This window comes from Hyla sarda, chromosome 1 (assembly GCF_029499605.1).
Source record: "Hyla sarda isolate aHylSar1 chromosome 1, aHylSar1.hap1, whole genome shotgun sequence".
NCBI lineage: Eukaryota > Metazoa > Chordata > Amphibia > Anura > Hylidae > Hyla > Hyla sarda.
Genome location: NC_079189.1, coordinates 202,583,537 through 202,609,326, shown reverse-complemented (window position 1 = coordinate 202,609,326; position 25,790 = coordinate 202,583,537). Strand labels below are relative to the sequence as shown.

General features: G+C 41.7%; 1 protein-coding gene across 1 annotated transcript in view; it reads left to right on the top strand.

The window, feature by feature from the left end:
• Nucleotides 1-25,790, top strand: part of LOC130362622 (melanopsin-B-like) — a 266,524-nt gene that overhangs the window by 152,590 nt on the left and 88,144 nt on the right. Inside the window, exons 4-5 of the mRNA XM_056567421.1 lie at nucleotides 6,871-7,074; nucleotides 12,863-13,034. Of these exons, the coding sequence (XP_056423396.1) occupies nucleotides 6,871-7,074; nucleotides 12,863-13,034 (376 nt within the window). The remainder of the gene's footprint in view (nucleotides 1-6,870; nucleotides 7,075-12,862; nucleotides 13,035-25,790) is intronic.

Below are 25,790 nucleotides of genomic sequence, written 5' to 3'. Positions count from 1 at the left end.
TTATGTTAGTGTGATGCCTTCAATAACTGACCATCTTCTGACGTCACTCCTTTCTTATTTGGCAGCTTCTTGGATTACTGTTGGCACTCCAGCCAGCTGTCTACACCAAAAAGCTGCTTCTGGATGTGACGTCATGAAGATGGCAGAAGTCTGCACCAGGTAGGTCAATCTAAATCATAAAGGTATGCTATCTTTAATTCTGTATAATATATATATATATATATATATATATATATATATATATATATATATATATATATATATATATTAGCCCTACTGTGGAACTGGAATGAAATATGCCCAAATACAGCTGTGGGAAAAATTGCCTGCTACCCCTTCAGTTAAAGACAGAAAAACCCACAATTCTCCCTGAAAGTAATAATGTATAAAAAAAAATTGCTGAAAATTAACTGCAAAAAGTTGTTCAACAGAATAATGGTGAACAACATTATGAAATTGACCTGGAGAAAAATGATGGTACCCCTAGAAAAGATAGGAAATAATTTAACAATAGGGACATAGTAAACTAATGTGTGTATTACAATTAGCGTCAGAAGCAGGCCCGGATTAATATCGGGGCTAATGGAGCTGCAGCTCCAGGCCCCTACCTGAAAATAGGCTCTGTTTTGAAATGAAAGGAAACAACAATTTAGTCTACGGCCCTATGTACAATCACTGGTGACTTTTTTAGGCACACCTGTTTAATTGCTTGTCTGTTGTCAACACAACTTGCTGAAGATCAAACCAGGCATCAGAATAGGGAAGAAGTGGGGGAAGGGGGGGGGGGGTTAAGTTACTTTAAACGTAGAATGCCTGTTCATGCCAGAGAGGCTGGTCTGAGTATCTCAGAAACAGCTGATCTGCCGGGATTTTCACGCACAACCATCTCTAGAGTTTACAGAGAGATACTAAAAAGAGAAAATATCCATTGATTAGCCTTGTTGATGTCAGAGGTAAGAGGAGAAAGGACAGACAGGTTTGTCATGACAAATAGGCAACAGTAACTCAAATAACTATTCCAACAACCAAGGAATGCAGAATACCATCTGTGAATGCACAATACATTGAACCTTGAAGCAGATGGACTACAGCAGCAGAACACCATATTTAGTGCGACTACTGTCAGCTAAAAACAGAAAACAGAGGTAACGATTCGCACAAGCTCATTAAAATTGGACAATTAAAAAGCATTGCTTGGTCTAATGAGTCTCTAGTACAGATGACAGGGTCAGAATTTGTCATAAACAACATGAAAGCATGGCTCTATCAACGGTTCAGGATGGTATTGGTGGTGTAATTGTGTAGGGGACATTTTCTTGGCACAATTTGGACCCCTTAGTACTAACTGAGTATTGTGTAAATGCGACAGCCAACCTGAGCATTGTTGCTGACTATGACCACAGTGTACTCATCTTCTGATGGCTACTTCCAGCAGGATAAAGCGCCATGTTACAAAGCTCACATCATCTTAAATGGGTTTCTTGAACATGACAATGAGGTTACTGTATTCCAATGGCCTCCTTAGTCACCATATCTCAATCCAATAGAGAACTTCTGGGATATGGTGGAACGCGAAATTCACATCATGGACGTGCAGCCAACAAATCTGCAGCAACTGCCTGATGCCATCATGTCCAAATTGACCAAAATCTCTGAGAAATTTCTCTAGCACCTTGAAAAAAGTATGCCATGAAAAGGGGTCCCAACGGGTTTTTTGCAAGGTATACCTAATAAAGTGGCCAGGGAGTATATACACTGCTCATAAAAATAAAGGGAACACTTAAACAACACAATGTAACTCCAAGTCTATCACACTTCTGTGAAATCACACTGTCCACTCAGGAAGCAACACTAATTGACAAATCAATTTCACAATCTGTTGTGCAAATGGAACAGACAACAGGTGGAAATTATAAACAATTAGCAAGACACCCTCAATAAAGGAGTGGTTCTGCAGGTGGTGACAACAGACCACTTCTCAGTTCCTATGCTTCCTAAATGATGTTTAGGTCACTTTTGAATGCTGGCGGTGCTTTCACTCTAGTGGTAGCATGAGACAAAGTCTACAACCCACACAAGTGGCTCAGGTAGTGCAGCTCATCCAGGATGGCACATCAATGCGAGCTGTGGCAAGAAGGTTTGCTGTGTCTTTTAGCATAGTGTCCAGAGCATGGAGGTGCTACCAGGAAAGAAGCCAGTACATCAGGAGATGTGTAGGAGGCCGTAGGAGGGATACAACCCAGCAGCAGGACCGCTACCTCCGCCTTTGTGCAAGGAGGAGCAAGAGGAGCACTGTCAGAGCCCTGCAGCTCCAGCAGGCATGTGACCACTCAAATGGTCAGAAACAGACTCCATGAGGGTGGTATGAGGGCCCAACACAATGCAGGACGTTTGGCATTTCACACTGAGCCCATGTAACAGATGTGACAGAGTCTGGAGATGCAATGGAGAACATTCTGCTGCCTGCAGCACTCTCCAGCATGACTGGTTTGCCGGTGGGTCAGTAATGGTGTGGGGTGGCATTTCTTTGGGGGCAGCACAGCCCTCCGTGTGCTTTCCAGAGGTAGCCTGACTGACATTAGGTGCTGAGATGAGATCGTTAGACGCCTTGTGAGACCATATGCTGGTGTGGTTGGCCCTGGGTTCCTCCTAATGCAAGACAATGCTAGACCTCATGTAGCTGGAGTGTGTCAGCAGTTCCTGCAAGAGGAAGGCATTGATGCTATGGACTGGCCCGCCCATTCCCCAGACCTGAATCCGACTGAGCACATCTGGGACATCATGTCTCGCTTCATCCACCAACGCCATGTTACACCACAGACTGTCAAGGAGTTGGCGGATGCTTTAGTCTAGGTCTGGGAGGACATCCCTCAGGAGATCATCTGCCACCTCATCAGGAGCATGCCCAGGCGTTGTAGGCAGGTCATATAGGCACGTGGAGGCCACACACACTACTGAGCCTCATTTTGACTTGTTTTAAGGACATTACATCAAAAATGGATCAGCCTGTAGTGTGGTTTTCCATCTTGATTTTGAGTGTGACTCCATATGCAGACCTCCATGGGTTGATAAATATTATTTCCATTGATAATTTTTGTGTGATATTGTTGTCAGCACATTCAACTATGTAAAGATGAAAGTATTTCATACGATTAGTTCATCCATTCAGATCTAGGAGATGTTATCTTAGTGTTCCCTTTATTTCTTTCAGCAGTGTATATATTGTGATGACTCACTCTTGCAGATAGGTGCGATTGCAGTATAGAGGCAAGGAAACAGTACTTTTCAAATCAAAGTTCAGTGTTTTATTCACACTTGGCAAGCAGCAAACAGTCTTTAAATGCAGTACAAAAGTAAGTCTTTAAGTGCAGTACAAAAGTCCATCTGTATTCCTTAGGTGTTTTTCACACCTGAGTCCATGCCATGCGGCATCAAGCAAGTCTTTTCCAGGCCTCCAGCCAGTCTGCTGACCAGCTTCCAATCTCTCTGGGAAGAACTCCACATTCAGCTCTCTCTGGCAGTGTGAGCTGCAACTAGCAAATCCCCCTCAGCTGGTGAGGCAGCCTAGCTTTAAGGCCAGCAAAAGATGGCTTGGATTGTGGGGAATGGCCCCCACCCTACACTTGACCATTCCCGGTAAGAGCCATCCCGAATTGGCCTTCCAGCCATACTATGGCCACAGTGTCAGTCTGCATCGCAAGACACTGAATAAATACTGGCTCTTACCTTGGTGACACATATCGCCCATCAACCACCTAGCCTTTCACCCGCTCACAATATATATATATCTATATATATATATATATATATGATACATGATTACATGAATAATATTTTATCTCAATTATTTATGTCACACAGGATGATATATACAGATAAATTTTAAATGATTCATAAAATATTAAACATAAATTAACACTGACAGTCTGTTATGGTTCAGTAAGCTGTGAAGATACAGTGCATGTTTTATTTCAACTGGCTACATACAGTCCCAATTTAATATTTAACCTGTGACTGAACAATGTCATTGAGTGTAAAGTAAATTATTGCAGTACAGTTAAGCAATTTTTCCCAGTAATTTAGCAAATGAAAAAAGCCAAGACTCAAACACACACACATATATATATATATATATATACACATATATATATATATATATATATATAATGTTTATATGTGTGTGTGTATATATATATATATATATATATATATATATATATATATATATATATAAAATGTTTCTCCTTACAGCCATATCATTGCCTTAGCTTCCACTGAGCATTCTAGGAATGGGAAATATGCAAATCAGCTATCTTGACATCAGTTTTCGACTCTAGTTACAGAGTTTTAGGAACTGTTTGGGACTTAATGCCAAGCCAGAAATTCCCCAGTATGTCAGTAGATACCAACCAAGCAGGAACAGCCTGACATTAACAGGGTGGATGAGGACCATTGTAATTGACCCTTCCTAGCTTAACCCGATAACAACCACGAACGAGTATAAACGTCCAGGTTGGCGGCCGTTCTAAACCCGTCCATGCTTCTCGTAGGTGCTGCCCAGTGCACCCACGAGATCGTGGCGGGAACTCAGCTGTAACACACAGCCGGGACCCTGCAGCACCTCTGTCACCCCTGCAGCACCCCGCAGTGCGATTTCGGGGTGCTGTGTGTAATCCCCGGTGGGGGGGGGGGGGACCTGCGTTACTGCCGGGACAGAAGAAAACTTCGGTCCTGGCAGTTTAACCCTTACAGCCGCGGTCGGAAGCGACCGCGAGCTGTAAGGAGTCTTGACAGAGGGAGGGGGCTCCCTCTGTCTCTCTCCTGTAGCACCCCGCAACTATCGCGGGGTGCTGCTGCTGCTTACCTGGGCAGCCGGGGGTCTTTACAAGGACCCCCAGATCTGCCCCGGTTATTGCCTGTGAGGACGTGCCAGAGGCAAGTCCTCATATGCTGCCTGCTAGTGTAAAACTAGCAGGCAGCATATATCTGCAATGCTTTGGAATACTAATAAATAAAAGTGTAACAACAATAGGTATAAAAAAAAGTGTAAAAAAAGTGTAAAAAAAGTGTAAAAAAATAAAATAAAAATACATTTATTAAATAAATATAATGAAAAATAAAAATGTATGTGTAGGATCACACGGCGCACATCTGCAGCATATTATGTGCTGCGGATGCCCGCCAACAGTCACAATAATGAGCTCCCTGCTGCGGCTGGGTAGCTTTGTGTGTACATTAATAGCGTCGGATTTCCTGCCGGAAGTCATGAGTGGACACACTGAGCTACCCAGCCACAGCAGTGATCTCGCCCTTGTGACTGCTGGGGGGCATCTGTGGTGTGAAATATGCTGCGGATGCGCTGTATGTGACCCTACACTGCGTCCCATTCATACTGCGTTTCCGCAGTGTTAGAGGTATCATGTCAAAAAGAGTGATGCTGACGTATACTGTAGCAGCTCCATTCATTTCTGAATGAGACGGTACAATATATATTGGCATCCCTCTTCCCGGATGGGTGCGAGGGCAATAATTTAGGGTTAGCGTTAGCATTTTTTGGGGCTAACACTATGCCCCAATTAGTAATTGACTCTGTCTATAAAAAAAAAAGCTTCTACTACTAAGCCTAAAAAATCAATAACACGTTGAGAAAAATATTTATTACAAAAAAAAACACTCCCCTACAAGCCCTTGTTAACCTACACAGATATTGCGCTTAAAAGTTTAAGCACTATAGAGGAGCATGTATTGGTGCCACCTATTGTATAGCTCCTAAATTATATTTCCTATGTGCTTCTGCATATAACTATATTGTATTCAACACTTACTACAAATGATAACTACTGCACTAATCTGTTCTATCATATGGAATTATTATTTTTTTTTTATATTACATTACATAGCCCAGGTTTGTGTCAGTAATAACATTGCAATTTATTAATCTTTGGTGAAATGGTCTGTTTGTTGTTCAAACTAACAGAATTGGAAGAAATTCGTGTCATGTAAAAAAAAATTTCAGGAGAAGGTCTAAAAAGTTAAACAGAGTTGTCTTGTTTGAAAATAACGCAATATGTGTTTATCTATAGACTGGTAAAATTAGCCAAGTCTAACCAAGACGTACGTTTACTTTTAGACTGAAAGTCTATTCTGTATCTGGTCTAACCTTCACGCAATTCTCAGATTCTTACAGGCCTCTAGGAGGACTGACCAACACCTAGACAGTCTCCATATTTCATAATTTGGAGTGACAATAACATCTTTCAAGGAACACTGTTAACTCTGTTGACTAAAATTATTTTGATAACACAGGGAAATATTTATTAAGACTATCATTTTGGTGCTAATGTTAAAAAAGATAGTAGCAATATATTTTTTTTAGAAGCTTAGTAAACTTGGTGCACACAGAAAAGAACATATGTCCCTGCTGTGAGTAGCTGTAGATCTCCACCAGTTTCCTGTCTTTAAAGTGAATTTGGCAGCTGTGTAGGCACCATTAGAGAAGCATAAGGCCATAAGGATATAAGAGCAACCTGTACCTTTCCTGGAGTTGATGGTGGTGGGCAAACTAATAAAGTTGCTTTTTTATTTCTCAAGTGTCAAGAAGGCAGAGCTGAGTTGCTCAAGTGCCACATCCCAGCATGACTCCTCACTTGCCCTCATCTCCCAGCCTCTCCAAGATTGATGTACCGTGCTTGGTATTCAATCAAGGAAAGGCTGGCAGGTGAATGGCATTTTCAATGTGTTTTAGCTGCTTTTAACATAATGTTATTGTATTATTACTATAGTCATACCATGTTTGCATGCTATTAAGATGTTTTATGCTAGATTTATTCAGATTCTAATCCTACTTCTTTATGTTTTTTTTTATTTTAGCATGTAATATCTACGCATTCTGTGGGGCGTTATTTGGGATAACCTCAATGATGACATTATTGGCTATTTCTGTCGATCGCTACCTAGTTATAACCAAACCGTTACAATCCATACAATGGTCTTCAAAAAAGCGGACAATGCAAGTCATTGTTCTCGTTTGGCTCTATTCATTGATGTGGAGCATGGCACCGATTCTTGGTTGGAGTAAGTGCAATCATGTTGACATTTCATTGAGGATGTGTAATTGATAGTGAAGAGGCACTCAGGATGATTAACACAAGGTTTATCACTATCTCAGATTAAAACCAGATTTCATATTATGTAATATTACTTAAAGGGGTACTCTACTGGAAAACATTTTTTTTTGTAAATCAACTGGTGACAGAAAGTTAAAAAGATTTGTAAATTACTTCTATTAAAAAATCTTAACCCCTTAAGGACTCAGGGTTTTTCAGTTTTTGCACTTTCATTTTTTCGTCCTTACCTTTTAAAAATCATAACCCTTTCAATTTTCCACCTAAAAATCCATATTATGGCTTATTTTTTGCATCACCAATTCTACTTTGCAGTGACATTAGTCATTTTACCCAAAAATTCACGGAGAAACGGGAAAAAAAATCATTGTGCGACAAAATCGAAGAAAAAAACGCCATTTTGTAACTTTTGGGGGCTTCTGTTTCTACGCAGTGCATATTTCGGTAAAAGTTACACCTGATACTTCTGTAGGTCCATACGGTTAAAATGATACCCTACTTATATAGGTTTGATTTTGTAGTACTTCTGGAAAAAATCCTAACTACATGCAGGAAAATTTATATGTTTAAAAATGTCATCTTCTGACCCCTATAACTTGTTTATTTTTCCACGTACAGGGCGGTATGAGGACTCATTTTTTGCGCCATGATCTGAAGTTTTTATCGGTATGATTTTCGTTTTGATCGTACTTTTTGATCACTTTTATTCATTTTTTAATGATATAAAAAGTGACCAAAAATAAGCTTTTTTTGACTTTGGAATTTTTTTGCGCGTACGCCATTGACTGTGCGGTTTAAGTAATGGTATATTTTTATAGTTCGGACATTTATGCAAGCGGTGATACCACATATGTTTATTTTTATTTATTTTTACACTGTTTTATTTTTTTTTTATGGGAAAAGGGGGGTGATTCAAACTTTTATTAGGGAAGGGGTTAAATGACCTTTATTAACACTTTTTTTTTACTTTTTTTTTGCAGCGTTATAGGTCCCATAGGGACCTATAACACTGCACACACTGATCTTTTACACACATCACTGGCATGTATTAACACGCCTGTGATCAGTGTTATCGGCGCTTGACTGCTCCTGCCTGGATCTCAGGCACGGAGCAGTCATTCGTCGATCGGACACAAAGGAGGCAGGTAAGGGCCCTCCCGGTGTCCTGTAAGCTGTTCGGGACGCCGCGATTTCACCGCGGCGGTCCCGAACAGCCCGACTGAGCAGCCGGGTCACTTTCACTTTCACTTTAGAAGCGGCGGTCAGCTTTGACCGCTGCTTCTAAAGGGTTAATACCGCACATCGCCACGATCGGCGATGTGTGGTATTGGCCGCGGGTCCTGGCCGTTGATGAGTGCCGGGACCGACGCGATATGATGCGGCATCACGGCGCTATCCCGCTTCATATCGCGGGAGCCGGCGCAGGACGTAAATATACGTCCTGCGTTGTTAAAGGGGAACTCTGGTGGAAACAAGTAGAAAACGAATGTTTTCAAATCAAATGGTGCCTGAAAGTTAAACAGATTTGAAAATTAGGAAATGCAGATATGTGTAGCTCAACCACAAAAAATGAGCGAGGTTAACTAAAAGCTCTCCCCCACAGAGAGATATAGAAAAATGATAAAAATAGGATATTAGTCCTCAGTTCAATATCAAAAAAGATTAATGGGGGATGTCTGGTATCAATAATAGAGAAAAAACATAATTGGTATATAAATGATATTTAATAGATATTAGATATTAAATAGTGCGTTCCCGCAGGGCCCTACGGTGGCGCACAATTAGTTAAAAAGTAATAAATATAAAAAATGCAACAAGTTATTACACTACAGAGCGAATGATACTCCTAATAACAAATGTATCTATTATGGCTAACAGCCGTATAATGATACACTGGGTGATGATCTGACATACAATGTTACTCTGATCAGAATGGTGGTAAGTTCAATGTGCACAGAAAATAAAAATAAATATAAAACGTTCCTCCTGGAAAGGAAATGGCTTAATAGAAAAAATAATAAAAAATGCAAAAAAGTCCTGTAAATAAAAAGTGACAGTGCAAAAAGTCCTGTAAATAAAAAATGACAGTCCTATAGATGATGGAATTGTGTCCTGTAGGGTGGATCCTACAATTAACCTGAAATAATGTCCTGCAAAAAAATCGTATGCTGTATATGATTATAACATATGAATTAGTTGGAAATGGATCGCTGTTGCCGGTTTCTCCACTCCACAGCCAGATGGCCTGCAAATAGAAATATAGTCGCTGGCACAATTGTGCCACTCACCGCACCGCTGGTGGACAGATGGACGATGGACAAATGCGCTCTAGCCGGGGCGGCGTAATGGTCACAGGATATACAGCCGTTCTCACCGGCGAGCTGTCCCTTGGCGTCAGGTGTACTCTAGCCGGGGCAGAGTGTTGGTCGCAGAATATCCAGCCGCTCTCACCGGCGAGTTGATTCTTGGCGTCTGACGTAGCAGGTCAGCTGATGGCAGGTCAGCTGACCTTGTGCGGGAGGTTAGTTGATACTAGATGACGTTGAATATCAATAATGCATGCAGATGGAGATATTAATCCGATGATGGAGGGCTCTGCACCGGTTCAGCAGAGGGATTGGAATACAGGACCATGTAATGGATGAATAGTAAATAAGATCTCTCCAGAGAGGAACTATCCGATCAGTGCTTGTATAACCGCAGCTGTAGTGTGAACTAGACCAATATAAAAAGGCTCAATCACAGTCACCAAACGCGTTTCGGGGTTCAAAGCAGATTAGTAGTGCCCCTTCCTCAGTGGTGTACACCATCATCTATAGGACTGTCATTTTTTATTTACAGGACTTTTTGCACTGTCACTTTTTATTTACAGGACTTTTTTGCATTTTTTATTATTTTTTCTATTAAGCCATTTCCTTTCCAGGAGGAACGTTTTATATTTATTTTTATTTTCTGTGCACATTGAACTTACCACCATTCTGATCAGAGTAACATTGTATGTCACATCATCACCCAGTGTATCATTATACGGCTGTTAGCCATAATAGATACATTTGTTATTAGGAGTATCATTCGCTCTGTAGTGTAATAACTTATTGCATTTTTTATATTTATTACTTTTTAACTAATTGTGCGCCACCGTAGGGCCCTGCGGGAACGCACTATTTAATATCTAATATCTATTAAATATCATTTATATACCAATTATGTTTTTTCTCTATTATTGATACCAGACATCCCCCATTAATCTTTTTTGATATTGAACTGAGGACTAATATCCTATTTTTATCAGATTTGAAAATTAGTTCTATTAAAAAATCTTAATCCTTCCAGTACTTATTAGCTGCTGTAAAAAACAAAGAAATTTGTGAATTTCTTTTCTGTCTGACAACACTCTCTGCTGACACCCCTGTCATGAACTGCCCAAATTAGAATCATAACCCCATAGAAAACCTCTCCTGCTCTGGAAAGTTCCTGACACGGACAGAGGTGTCAGCAGAGAGCACTGTTGTCAGGCAGAAAAGAAATTCACAAATCTCTCTGTAGTTTATCTGTAGTATACAGCAGCTGATAAGTACTAGAAGGGTTAAGATTTTAAATAGAAGTGATTTACAAATCTGTTTAACTTTCTTGCACCAGTTGATTTAAAAAAAAAAAAAATCTACTGGAGTTTCCCTTTAATCCTTCCAGTACTTATCAGCTGTTCTATGATCCACAGGAAGTTCTTTTCATTTTGAATTTTATTTCTGTCTGACCACAGTGCTCTCTGCTGACACCTCTGTGCATCTTGGGAACTGTCCAGAAAAGTAAATCCCCAGAGCAAACCTCTCCTGCTCCTTACAGTTCCTGATATGGACAGAGGTATCAGCAGAGAGCACTGTGGTTAGACAGAAAGGAAATTCAAAAAGAAAAGAACTCCCTGTGGATCATACAGCAGCTGATAAGTACTGGAAGGATTAAGATTTTTTAACAGAAGTAATTTACAAATCTCTTTAACTTTCTGGCACCAGTTGATTAAGAAAAAATAATAATTTCCAGTGGAGTACCCCTTTAACCCCTTAAGGACTCAGCCCATTTTGGCCTTAAGGACTCAGACAATTTAATTTTTACGTTTTCATTTTTTCCTCCTCGCCTTCTAAAAATCATAACTCTTTTATATTTTCATCCACAGACTAGTTTGAGGGCTTGTTTTTTGCGCGACCAGTTGTCCTTTGTAATGACATCACTCATTATATCATAAAATGTATGGCGCAACCAAAAAATACTATTTTTGTGGGGAAATTAAAACGAAAAACGCAATTTTGCTAATTTTGGAAGGTTTTGTTTTCACGCCGTACAATTTCTGGTAAAAATGACGTATGCTCTTTATTCTGAGGGTCAATACGATTAAAATGATACCCATTATTATATACTTTTATATTATTGTTGCGCTTAAAAAAAATCACAAACTTTTTAACCAAATTAGTACGTTTATAATCCCTTTATTTTGATGACCTATAACTTTTTTTTTTTTCCGTATAAGCGGCGGTATGGGGGCTCATTTTTTGCGCCATGATCTGTACTTTTTTTTGATACCACATTTGTATATAAAAAACTTTTAATACATTTTTTATAATTTTTTTTTAATAAAATGTATTAAAAAAGTAGGAATTTTGGACTTTTTTAATTTTTTTTCGTTCACGCCGTTCACCGTACGGGATCATTAACATTTTATTTTAATAGTTCGGACATTTACGCACGCGGCGATACCAAATATGTCTATAAAAAATGTTTTTACGCTTTTTGGGGGTAAAATAGGAAAAAACAGACGTTTTACTTTTTTATTGGGGGAGGGGATTTTTCACTTTTTTTTTACTTTTACTTTTACATTTTTTTAATTTTTTTTTTACACTTGAATAGTCCCCATAGGGGACTATTCATAGCAATACCATGATTGCTAATACTGATCTGTTCTATGTATAGGACATAGAACAGATCAGTATTATCGGTCATCTCCTGCTCTGGTCTGCTCGATCACAGACCAGAGCAGGAGACGCCGGGAGCCGCCCGGAGGAAGGTGAGGGGACCTCCGTGCGGCGTTATGAATGATCGGATCCCCGCAGCAGCGCTGCGGGCGATCCGATCGTTCATTTTAATCGCGAACTGCCGCAGATGCCGGGATCTGTATTGATCCCGGCACCTGAGGGGTTAATGGCGGACGCCCGCGAGATCGCGGGCGTCGGCCATTGCCGGCGGGTCCCTGGCTGCGATCAGCAGCCGGGATCAGCCACGCATGACACGGGCATCGCTCCGATGCCCGCGGTTATGCTTAGGACGTAAATGTACGTCCTGGTGCGTTAAGTACCACCTCACCAGGACGTACATTTACATCCTGCGTCCTTAAGGGGTTAAAATTAAAAGACTAAAAATCTAAGACCATATTGCTTACAATGACATTCAGGCTTATTGTTTGGTTTTTACATGATCTTATTATTGTTTTATTTCCAGGAACATTTTGATGTAGTGTTAGTTATTATAATTCAAATTTAAGCTTCACTATAATAAAATATTTTCATAAAATGTATTGTTTGAGGAACAATATGCATCTAACTTCTGATACATGTAGGTTTCTAATACTTGTTTCAGCAAATGAAACGCTGTCATTATGTATAAAAATATTACTTGAATTTATTGTTCATATACTAGTATCCTGGCATGTTGAACGTGCCAGCTTCTTAACTGTTTATCCTTTTTATTAGGTTCTTACGTGCCTGAAGGTTTAATGATATCCTGTACTTGGGACTATGTCACATCTACAACTGCAAACAAAAGTTACACAATGATGCTGTGCTGCTGTGTCTTCTTCATCCCACTTATCGTGATATTTTTTTGCTATTTGCTCATGTTCCTGGCAATAAGAAGTACTAGTAGGTAAGACACTAATAATAAAACAGTAATTGTCGACCTTGTAAACCTTTTTTTTCTCCAGGTGGAGAGAGTACACACCAGTCTATTTAGAAGTTTTACCTTGAACAGATTCTCCTAATATTTTTGTATGGGCTATCAGTATACTTAAATAAGTTGACTAGATCCCTTAACCCCTTGAAGGGGTACACAGCCCCTAGACATCTTATCCTAAGGACCCCCATGATCTCCCCCGCACCCCGATGTTCTGAACATTTTTGCTCAGAATGCCGGGTTCGGGCACCTGTGGTTGTGACGTCACCCCACACCTCCATTTATGTCTATGGGTGCACCTTCACATTATCAGCACACAAAAATGAAAGATGTACAAAAATGCTTCTCCTACATCTAAAATGATAAATTCCCCCCACAGTATGTGCAACTCTGAGTTGCATCCTATTTTTAAATATAGGATGTAATTCAGGATTAGTAGCAACATTTGGTATACTCCAGGGCTGAACTCACTTTTCTCAAGGGACACCCGCCAATCGAAATGTTTGTATAAAGAACACACTCCCTTATTGCCGTATACCCCTATATGCAGTACACAAATATTGCACAATTTCTAGAAGCCACCAGGATGTAAACTAGTATACACAAGTAAATGCAATAAACAAAGTCCCTATGCAGGCAAAGGTAATTATTATAGTAGGTATGGCCGGAAGAAGCACTTGCTAAGTGCGAAACGGAGCTTGTTGCCTTTTGTATCCCCCCCCCCCCCCCCCGCTCCTTCCCTCTCCCCTTTTTGTATCTGTGAGTATTACATGTTGCAATAAAGCCAGAAGATGGACTATGGTGAGTGGCCAGCTTTTCTTTTCTTCACATGAGTAATAATTATAGTAATGCACAGTAACTTGCAGCAAAAATGTTAACAATAGTACCAAAGCACATACGGTCAAGGATATAAGAATAAGCAATATATCACACTGTAAGTACAAGAGCGGGTGTCCCCCCAAAAAAGGTTCCCACGCATTCTGTCACTCAAAGTGACTTCCTCAGGGGCACATGGCTTAGTAGTATTCCTATCCCTGTTATATACACATACATTTAATTACCTCAGTGCCAGCAGGTGTGATGAGCACATTTAGGAACACGCACATTCACTCACGAACGCCACTCAATTACTTCCGGTATCGCTTATCTATGAGCATGGATGTCGGGCTGACATCTACTTCCGATGCGCTACACCTGCTGTAAGCAGAAATATATAGAAAAAATCAGAGGAGACACAATGCGCATCTAAGCGTAGTAAAATAGATTTTCTAGATGTAGAAAAATTATAATAGATGTCGGCTCCAAAAAGGAGCAGCAGTTTCAGAATGATATATTGGGATTGCTCACCTTTTTGTGTTGTACCGTGAGCACAACACCAATAGACGCCCATTTCCCACTATTCTGGGGGACGCAGAATGGAGGAGTGCAGCCGGCACTAGACCCGCTCTCACTTGCGAAGGACGGTCACTTTAATGGAAGAACATCGGTCCCATGGTCCCGAGGAAAAAGAAGTGCTTCTATAGGCGCTCACCTCCGTCACAGATGTGTTCCGTCACAGGTGTACTGATGTTTCCAAGAACTTGATAAAATAAAACCGCTTTGGCACGGATGTATTGGAAAATAAAAAGAAGGTTTATTCCTTTAGCGCGCCCGTCATATCGCACATGCGCACGTGAGCATCTTCCAATACTAGCCATGGCGCACACGCACCATGTCTGTTTATTAGTATATCAGCGAGCGGCGTGTGGATATCTCGGATGTGGCCGCAGGGTCGGGAGACCATATGCATCACAATTGAAGAGATTAAAGAGATTTTTTTAATGTCATTTTTATTTAATTTAATTTTAATTTATTTAATTTTTTTCTTTTTTGAGGACCCATTCTGGTGAGCATCTAGCTGGTGGTCTGCCATGAGGAGAGCTGCCACTTGTGCCAGCCCCTGCCTCTTAGCACCCCTGCCCCTCCCCCCCGACTGTCTTACTCTGTGTGGAACTGTAAATTTTTCAGTTAATCAGTTATGGTTCATTGTTATCGCTCCAACCTGTTTCATTGCATTCTTGTGGTAATTCCAGAGGTAATATATGGCGACGACCATGGGGCCTCAGTCTTGAAAAGATTACATAGTTTTTCTTTTTTAATTTAAATAGAAGATGTTGAATAGATTCACTAGTTTAATGTGCCAGCAGCATGAGGAGATCACATGACGGCACAATGAAAAAGCCTGGTAATTGGAATGAGCAAATTTTAAATCCTTTTTTGAGGACCCATTGGAAGGCAAGTCTGGTGCCAGCAGCTGCGGTAATTCCAGCTCCAATAGTGTATAGTTGCTGCAGTGTAAACTATGGCAAAGCTCCTAGTTGTATCTTAAAATCGAGCTGGCGGTCCACTGCATGGCCAGCTACCACCTGTCTCAGCTCCTGCCTCTCAGCACAACCTCATGCTCTGACTGTCCACTTGAAAAGAGAGGGACTGCAGTACCAGCAGCTTGGACAGGAGCATATTCAGTTTCTGTGCCGTTGAATAGGTGGGCGCATAAAGCTAGAAGGGGCTGCAGGGAAAAAGCTCATACTTGTATCTTAAAATCGAGCTGTCGGTCCTCCGTGAGGCGAGCTACCTCCTGTTCCAGCCCCTGCCTCTCAGCGCCCCCCAGACTGTGAAAGTGCGAATGATTCATTTAATCACTTATGGTTCATTGCTATCTCTTCAACTTGTTTCATTCCATTCTTGTGGTAATTCCACAGTTATTATATGACATCGACGACCATAGGGCCTCAGTCTTGAAAAGATTACATCGATTTTTAGAAATTTAAATTTAAGATTTTGATTAGATTCACAAGTTTAATGTCCCGGGTGCCCGAAGCGCTTACTTTCAAATAATATTTGGTTGTGACCAAAAAATAAACCACATGATATATATTAACGTCAATTAGGAATAAACTTAATTGTTTAAAACCGCAAACAAGAAATACAAAAATAAAATAAAAGGGACTAGTATTTTCCTCAGGGAGAGGCACCACTCCCGGTGTAAAACAGAGATTCACAAAGGCCATTAGCACTCCGCGGGCTTTCTGGGTATGAAGTATGCAAAGTAAGTTTCTCATCACACCACCATATAAAGTAGCATGCCCTCTGATCAGCACTGGCTCTGCTCTTTTCAATATGCCAGTGCTGATCAGAGGGCATGCTACTTTATATGGTGGTGTGATGAGAAACTTACTTTGCATACTTCTTACCCAGAAAGCCCGCAGAGTGCTAATGGCCTTTTATAATCTCCGTTTTACACCGGAAGCAGTGCCTCGCTCTGAGGAAAATACTTGTCCCTTTTAGCTAGTCGCTACAGGTCTCTCATCCTCAGCCAAACCAGAACACCCTGCACTGTACTGACGAGGGGCAAGTACCCCGAAACAGCTGGCTCTGCGGGCAGATACCTTGGCTTACACCAAGGGGAATGCTGGGAGCATTTGTGGTCCCTTAGTAGCTTCGGCGAAAAGGGACATCGAACCTGGAACCTCGCAGGTACCTTTTGGTCCGCAGGCGAAGGGTAAGGTTTGTTGGGGGGGCCTCTCTCCTATCGAAGAAGGGCTTGCGATAGACCACATTCTTTGTGCACGTTTTTTTAGTGTAACACGTTTGCACTTTTTCTTGCACTTTGGGTGATTCGAGAGCACGTTCCTCGGCTCTTAGATAAAAAAAAAGTACCCTGAAACAGCTGTCTGCAGATGGGTTCTCTTCCCTTCTGGGGAGATCTCTGAGTTGGCATTAATCCCAATCAGCTTCTGAGACTTTGTAACCAGAGCCAGTGCTTATCAGAGGGCACGCTATTTTATATGGAGGTGTGATGAGAAACTTACTTCTTACCCAAAAATTAAATTAAAATACAAAAATAGACATATATTCAGGTACGGTAATTGGCACAAACAGAAAAAACGGAAGGATGTCGCAAAATTACATAGATGGTAAGGCACAATATTATAAAGATATAGGTGTAGGAACATACAGCATATTGAAAAGAGCAGTATAAATGCATAGAAAAAGGGGAAAGGCTGATTATCTACAAGGTTTAATAAAAAAAAAAAAGGCAATGGAATGGACTGTGCTCCTAAGAGAGAGACATCTCACCTCCAGCCCCAAACGCTCGTTTTCGCCCTGTGCATACTGTATAACCACAAGACCTAATATAACAAGGAGTCACATGGCGGCACAATGACAGAGCCTAAAGGTGGCAGCAGCCCGAGGAGACCATAGGGACTCACAATAGAAAAGATTAAAGATATTTTGTTAAATTTATATTGAAGACTTAAAATAGATTAAAATGGTAAAAGTTAAATTTAAGGTGCCAACAGCATAAGGAAACCATATGATGGTAAAATGACACAGCCTGGAAGTGGCAGCAGCATAAGGAAACCATAATGTGGCAGAATGACACAGCCTGTAATTGGCGGCAGCAAGAGGAGACCATAATGGGGCAGAATGCCCCAGCCTGGAGGTGGCAACAGCCTGACGAGACCATAAGGCCACACAATTGAAAAGATTAAAGATATTTTGGAAAATTTTTATTGAATATTTAAAATAGATTAAGATGAAGTTTCCTTTAATGTGCCAACAGCATGAGAAGACCACATGGCCACAGTATGTCTGGGTCCTCTGTCTTGTCTTCCTCATCACCCTGTAGCTCCACAGCCTTCTCCTGCTCCAGTCAGATGACTATAAAACCACCCATTTTGCAAAACCTTGCCTGTGCTCCACTGTCCCTCTCCCTCTCCTCCTCCAGTTCAGCCCCCACAAGGCTCATGTGTTCTCAAGATGTATGTGCCATGTCTCCAGTGCCTTGACCAATCATCGTTTCCAACATGTATTGTAGGATATAAAGCAGTGAAATGACTAATAATGTGGCTTCCTCAAAGGGCCTGAGCAAACGACAGGTGTCATGTATGAGCTGCCACTGGTTGACATTGAAGTTACATAGGGGAGTCCCCTTATCCGCTTGGATCATCAAGAAATCGGTGATGACTTTTCTCTGTTCGTACAGTCAGTTCAACATATGGAGGGTGGAATTCCAACACGTGAAAACGTCGCAGATCAGACTATGTTGGAGAATGCCATTCTGACACTGCAGCTCAAGGAGGGAGTGCATGCAAAGTTTTCTTCCCATTGTTAGGATGTCTTTCAGATGGGGGAAACACTTCAGGAATCACTTGACAACCAGATTGAACATGTGTGCTATGCAGGGTGCATTGCTCAGGCTTCCTTGATGCAGCGCAGACAAGATGTTCTTCTCGTTGTCGGTCACCATGGTTCACATTTCCAGTTTTCGTGTAGTAAGCCATGATTCCTTTTCTTGATGAATGACTTTGAGCAGTTCCTCCCCTGTGTGACTCTGTTCACCAAAGCAAACCATGTGAAGAACAGCGTGACAACGCCGTGCCCTGCACACATGGTATGCTAGAGGGGCACTGAGACTTGTCCGTGCAGTGGAGGCTGAGGACACAGTGGAGGATGAGGAGGTGGAAATCTAACAAAAGGAAATGAGTGCAAAAAACACCATGTTCCACCTACACCACCAAGTATTGATGCAATGCAAAGACCTCTAAAAGGTGGAAGGGAACAATGTATGGTCCATTGTAACAGGTGGGGGTAAAAACTTCCCCTGTAAGGCCCTACTCTCCCACTATTAATTCCCTTCTTGGCAAGTGTTACTCGTCCTAAAAAGGAAAGCACCACACAGGAACCTTTCCCTATTTCCAACAAAAAACCTGGGAAATAGCAGTGTTTTTGAGTGAAAATAGGGGGAGGTTCCTGTGTGGGGCCACCCTTTTTAGGGCGAGTAACACTTGCCAAGAAGGGAATTAATAGGGCAAGAGTAGGGCCTTACAGGGGAAGTTTTTAGCCCCACCTGTTACAATGGACCATACGTTGTTCCCTTCCACCATTTAGAGGTCTTTGCATCGCATCAATACTTGGTGGTGTAGGTGGCACATGGTGTTTTTTGCACACCTTTCCTTTTGTTAGATTGAAAAAAATATTTGTGTCCATATATTTTATCCTAAGAAAAGTTACGTTTTAACTAATGCATATCCTTAATACTTCCTTGTGGTCTAATGCGGAGGAATATCTGTAACTGGACCAGCACCTTAATTATGTTTTGCACTATCCATGGCAGCACAACGAGAGAGCATGGAAGTGGTAGCATCAGCATGTGGAGTCCATATGGTGGCACAATGACAGAGCCTGGAGGTGTAAGCATCAGCATGAGGATACCATATAACAGCACAATCAGAGAGCCGGGAGGTGGCAGCACCTGCACGAGGAAAAACCATTTGGCAGCACAATGAGAGAGCTTGGAGGTGGCAGCATCATCATGACAAGACCATATATCAGCACAATGACAGAGCCTGTCAATTGAGGGTTGAGTCTGAGGAACCCACCGACTGTTGACTGGGGGTGTCAGATGTCACTTGGGATGAAGTGGATGACCGAGTGAACCAATCAATCACAGGTGTTGGGTTGCTGGTCGAGACATGACTGCTAGCTGACACCGGGAGCTCAGACCTCTCGCAGCGACTCCTGTTGCCACACGCCCCTACTCTGCTTATGAGAGGAGGACAATGTGCTCCACTACGCTTAAAACTGTATTAGACTACAGAAACAATTGTGTAGCTTTGTCTGGCCTTTCACAGTAACTAGGCCCAAATTAGTTTTTCAGAAAAAAAACATGTAGGTGTACCTACAGTTTACACTTATGAGAGCTGGACAATACGCTCCGCTTAAAACTGTATAAGGCTACAGAAACAATGTGTAGCTTTGGCTGGCCTTTCACAGTAACTAGGCCCAAATTAGTTTTTCAGGACAAAAAAAAACATACACCACATAGGTGTACCTACAGTTTACACTTATGGAGCTGGACAATACGGTCTGCTTAAAACTGTATAAGGCTACAGAAACAAAGGTGTAGCTTTGGCTGGCCTTTCACATCAACTAGGCCAAAATTCTTTTTCAGGAAGAAAAAAAACGTACACCACCTATGTAAGCACAGGTTACACTTATGAGAGGACGATAAGCTCCGCTACGCAACCTGTATTAGGCGCTGTAATCAGGTGACTATGGCGTTCACCCTTACTGGCCTCTGTTAGCTTTACAGTTGTTGTACAACCAACTGCAGCAGAACAGTATCGCTGTGTAGTAGAGCCCAGTTCAGTATTATTAGGCACTAATAGCAGGTGACAATGGCTTTCAGTGCTCTGTCTAACTGGCCCCTTTAAGCTTTAGAGTTGCTGTACACCCCACTACAGCAGTGGAGTCACTGTGTATTACACCCAAAAGTGTTCTTTCTCTCTGTCAGTGCTTTTATGCAGTGATTTGGGCTTATGGTGAATCGCTGCTGTCAAGCTGTTTTTCTGTGCACTGCACACAATGCTCTATCTCTCCCTGCAGTGAAATGCTCTCTATGAAATAAAAGGCTGAAGTGACTGGCAGCAAGATGACTGCCAATTATATAGGGCTGTGACATCACAGGGGTGGCTGCTGATAGGCTGCATGTGATTCAGGGTCATCCCGCCTATCTGCCTTCCCACCTTCCCAGAGTTCCTTGCCCCATGTCCTCACATGTGGATCTGCCATTTTAGATGCCCTGGAGCCTGGACCGCACTAAATGGAGTTTAATCAAGCGATTTGTGCAATCAATTCGCAGCGATATTCGGATTCATTGTGAAGCGAATTTTTCCTGAAATTTGTAACAAATTTGGATTCGTCAGATTCGATTCGCTCATCCCTAATTACATTACTAATCCTGTATTACATCCTGCTTTATACTGTACAGCTGCACTCATTATTCTGCCACTGTTCTCAAGACCTTAATTTACCTATCAGACGTGGGACAGTGTTAGGCCCCTTACACACTGTCGTTGCTCCCCATTGAGAATGGACGTCAAAGCCTCTTTTCTCCGTTCTCATGACGGGGAGCATCGGCAAACTATGGGTCCCGGCGACTCCCATTTACTATTATGTGGTCCGCCGGGTGCCGTTATGAATAGCGAGAGAAAAAGACAGCACATGCCGTAATTTTTCTTCCGCTAATCTGCCCGGTTCTCCTAGCGGCCGGCACACTGCCGTGCACAAACGGCAGTGTGAAAGCAGCCTTAAATGCTTAATTGTAAAGTCTAAAAATACTATATCCACAGTCGCCACCTCATTCATAGTGATGAGCGACATAGGCCATATTCGAATTTGCAATATTTCGCGAATATATGGACGAATATTCGTCATGTATTCGCGAAATTCGCATATTCGTTATATTCAGGTTTTTTTGCGCATATGCAAATATATATGCACATATTCGCGCATATTGAGCCCTCCCTTCTTTAATGGTATAGGGAACTATGACTAGTGCATTAACTCTGTGATTTTTTGCCCATTGAAACCAATAGGCCCATTATGGTCTATGGGGATCTCATAGCATGTAAAACAGTAAGATAAGCAGGACTGTCTCAGCAGCACAGTGAAATGGGAGACCCCCACTGGTTCAAGTCCCGGGGTGGGACAGAGTGTTACAGTGCTGTCGTTAAACTTTACTTTCCTGGAAAAGCTGTTGAGTTGCCCATAGCAACCAATCAGATCGCTTCTTTCATTTTTCACAAGGCCTCTGCAAAATGAAAGAATCAATCTGATTGGTTGCTATGGGCAACTCAGAAATTTTTCCTGGAAAAGTTTCTGAGTTGCCCATAGCAAACAGATTGCTTCCTTCATTTTTCAGAGGCCTTTTCAAAAATGAAAGAAGAAATCTGATTGGTTGCTATGGGCAACTGAACAACTCTTTCTCTACACTGGTTTTGATGAATCTCCCCCATAGAGGGAGATTTATCAAAAACTGTCCAGATGAAAAGTTTCTGAGTTGCCCATAGCCGTTTCTGAGTGGCCTCAGAGGCCTTTTCAAAAATTAAGGAAGCAGTCTGGGATCAATCTGTGATCAGACAGAAATGAACAACTCAACTACTGGAGCATACAGCAGCTGATATATACTGGAAGGATTAAGATTTTTTAATAAAAGTAATATAGAAATCTGTTTAATTTTCTGGAGCCAGTTGATATGAAAAAAATTGTTTCCCACCGAAGTGCCCCTTTAATTTACCAAGAATGATTCCTTACCCCATGAAAACAGTTCTAAAATTATGGCCACTAGGTGTCTCTCTACCCTGCAGTCTGCTGTCCACTATCTGTTGTCTTCATATCAGTCCAGTAAGTGAGGGTGGGCTACCACTCCTCTGTGCTCTTTCCTGTCTGATAGCACTCCTCTGTGCTCTCTCCTGTCTGATAGCACTCCTCTGTGTTCTCTCCTGTCTGATAGTACTCCTCTGTGCTCTCTCCTGTCTGATAGTACTCCTCTGTGATCTCTCCTGTCTGATAGCACTCCTCTGTGCTCTCTACTGACTGATAGGACTCCTCTGTGCTCTCTCCTGTCTGATAGTATTTCTATGTGCCCCCTTCTGGCTGATAGTACTCCTATGTGCTTTCTCCTGTCTGATAGGACAAGAGAGAGCACAGATGAGTGTTATCAGACAGGAGAGCGCACAGAGGAGTGCTATCAGACAGGAGAGAGCACAGAGGTGCGCTATCAGACAGGAGAGAGCACAGAGGAGTACTATCAGACAGGAGAGAGCACAGAGGAGTGCTAACCCACCCTCACTTACTGGACTTTGTAAGCCATCATTTCTATAAAAAGGAAATAACATTTTCCTTATGATACTTGCATCATTTCTTGGTGAAAAATTCCAAAATTTGATGAAAAAAATGAAAATCTTGCATTTTTCGAACTTTGAAGCTCTCTGCTTGTAAGGAAAACAGACATTCCAAATACTTGATATATTGATTCACAAATAAAATATGTCTACTTTATATTTTCATCAAAAAGTTGACATATTTTTACTTTTTGAAGACATCAGAGGGCTTCAAAGTTCAGCAGCAATTGTCCAATTTTTCACAACATTTTCTAAATCTGAATTTTTCAGGGACCAGTTCAGTTTTGAAGTGGATTTGAAGGGACTTCCTATTAGAAATACCCCACAAATGACCCCATTATAAAAACTGCACCCCTCAACATATCCAAAATGACATTCAGTAAGTGTGTTAACCCTTTAGGTGTTTCACAGGAATGGCAGCAAAGTGAAGGAGGAAATTCTAAATCTTCATTTTTTACACTCGCATGTTCTTGTAGACCCAGTTTTTGAATTTTTGAGTAATAGGAGAAAAAGTCCAAAATTTGTAATCCAATTGCTTTCGAGTATGTGTATGTCAAGTGTTCAGCACAGTAGCGGGCTCAAAAGGGAAGGAGCAACATTGGGATTTTGGAGAGTGAATTTTTCTGAATTGGTTTTTGGGGGCATGTCGCATTTAGGAAGCCCCTATGGTGCCATAACAGCAGAAAAACCCCACATGGCATACCATTTTGGAAACAAAACCCCTCAAGGCACTCAACAAGGGGTCCAGTGAGCCTTAACACCCTACAGGTGTTTGACAACTTTTCGTTAAAGTCGGTAAATTCACTAAAGTGCAGTTTTTCCCCCCAAATTTACCATTTTTAAAAAGGGTAATGGGAGAAAATGCCCCCCCCCCCCCCGCAAATATTGAACCCCATCTCTACTGAATATGTAAATACCCCATGTTAGGACGTAAAATGCTCTGCAGATGAACTACAATGCTCAGAAGAGAAGGAGTCACATCTGGCTTTAGGAAAGCAAATTTTGCTGAAATGGTTTTTGGGGGGCATGTTGCAATTAGGAAACCCCTGTGGTGTCAGAACAGCATAAAAAAAAAAAAAAAAAAAACACATGGCATACTATTTTGGAAACTACACCCCTTAAGGAACGTAACAAGGGGTACAGTGAGCCTTAACACCCCACAGGTGTTTGACGACTTTTTTTAAGTTGGATGTGTAAATTAAATATTAAAAAAAACTTCCACTAAAATGCAGTTTTTCCCCCAAATTTTACATTTTTACAAGGGGTAATAGGATAAAATGAACCCCAAAATTTGTAACCCCATTTCTTCTGAGTATGGAAATTCCCCATGTGTGAACGTCAAGTGCTCTGCTGGCGCACAACAATGCTCAGAAGAGGAGGAGCGCCATTGAGCTTTTGGAAAGAGAATTTGTTTGGAATGGAAGTCAGGGGCCATGTGCATTTACAAAGCCCCCTTGTGGTGCCAGAACAGTGGACCCCCCCATGTGACCCCATTTTGGAAACTACACCCCTCACAGAATTTAATAAGGGGTGCAGTGGGTATTTCCACCCCACTGGCATTTGACAGATCTTTGGAACAGTGGGCTGTGCAAATTAAAAATGACAGTTTTCATTTTCACAGACCACTGTTCCAAAAATCTGTCAGACACCTGTGGGAGGTAAATTCTCACTGCACCCCTTATTACATTCCGTGAGGGGTGTAGTTTCCAAAATGGGGTCACGTGTGGGGGTCCATTGTTCTAGCACTATGGGGGCTTTGTAAATACACGTGGCCTTCAATTCAGGACAAATTTTCTCTTCAAAATCCCAATGGCGCTCCTTCTCTTCTGAGCATTGTAGTGCACCTGCAGAGCACTTTACATCCACATATGGGGTATTTTCTTACACAGAAGAAATGGAGTTCCAAATTTTGGGGGGCTTTTTTCCTATTTTCCCTTGTGAAAAGGAAAAATTTAGGGTAACACCAGCATTTTAGTGAAAACATTTTTTTTTTCATTTTCCCATCCAACTTTAATGAAAATATTTCAAACATCTGTGGGGTGTTAAGGCTCACTATACCGCTTGTTACGTTCCATGAGGGGTGTAGTTTCCAAAATGTTGTCACATGTGGGTATTACATTTTTTGCGTTTATGTCAGAACCGCTGTAAAATCAGCCACCCCTGTGCAAATCACCAATTTAGGTCTCAAATGTACATGGTGCACTCTCACTCCTGAGCCTTGTTGTGCACCCGCAGAGCATTTTACACTTACATATGGGGTATTTCCATACTCAGGAGAAATTGCGTTAAAATTTTGGGGGTCTTTTTTTGCTTTTACCTTTTGTGAAAATAAAAGGTATGTTAATTTTTTTACACTAACAGTCTGGTGTAGCCCCCAACTTTTCCCTTTCATAAGGGGTCAAAGGAGAAAAAGCCCCCAAAATTTGTAGTGCAATTTCTCCCGAGTACGGACATATCCCATATGTGGCCCTAAACGGTTTCCTTGAAATACGACAAGGCTTTGAAGTGAGAGAGCACCATGCGCATTTGAGGACTGCATTAGGGATTGCATAGGGGTGGACATAGGGGTATTCTACGCCAGTGATTCCCAAACAGGGTGCCTCCTGCTGTTGCTAAACTCCCAACATGCCTGGACGGTCAGTGGCTGTTCGGAAATGCTGGGAGTTGTTGTTTTGCAACAGCTGGAGGCTCCGTTTTAGAAACACTGCCGTGCAATATGTTTTTCATTTTTATTGGGGGGGGGGGCAGTGTAAGGGGTATATATGTAGTGTTTTACCCTTTATTTTGTGTTAGTGTAGTGTAGTGTTTTTAGGCTACATTCGCAGTGGCAGGTTACGGCGAGTTTCCCGCTAGGAGTTTGTGCTGTGGCGAAAAATTTGACGCAGCCCAAACTTGAAGCGGAAAACTCACTGTAAACATGCCTATGTGAATGTACCCTGTACATTCACATGGGGGGGAAAACCTCCAGCTGTTTCAAAACTACAACTCCCAGCATGCA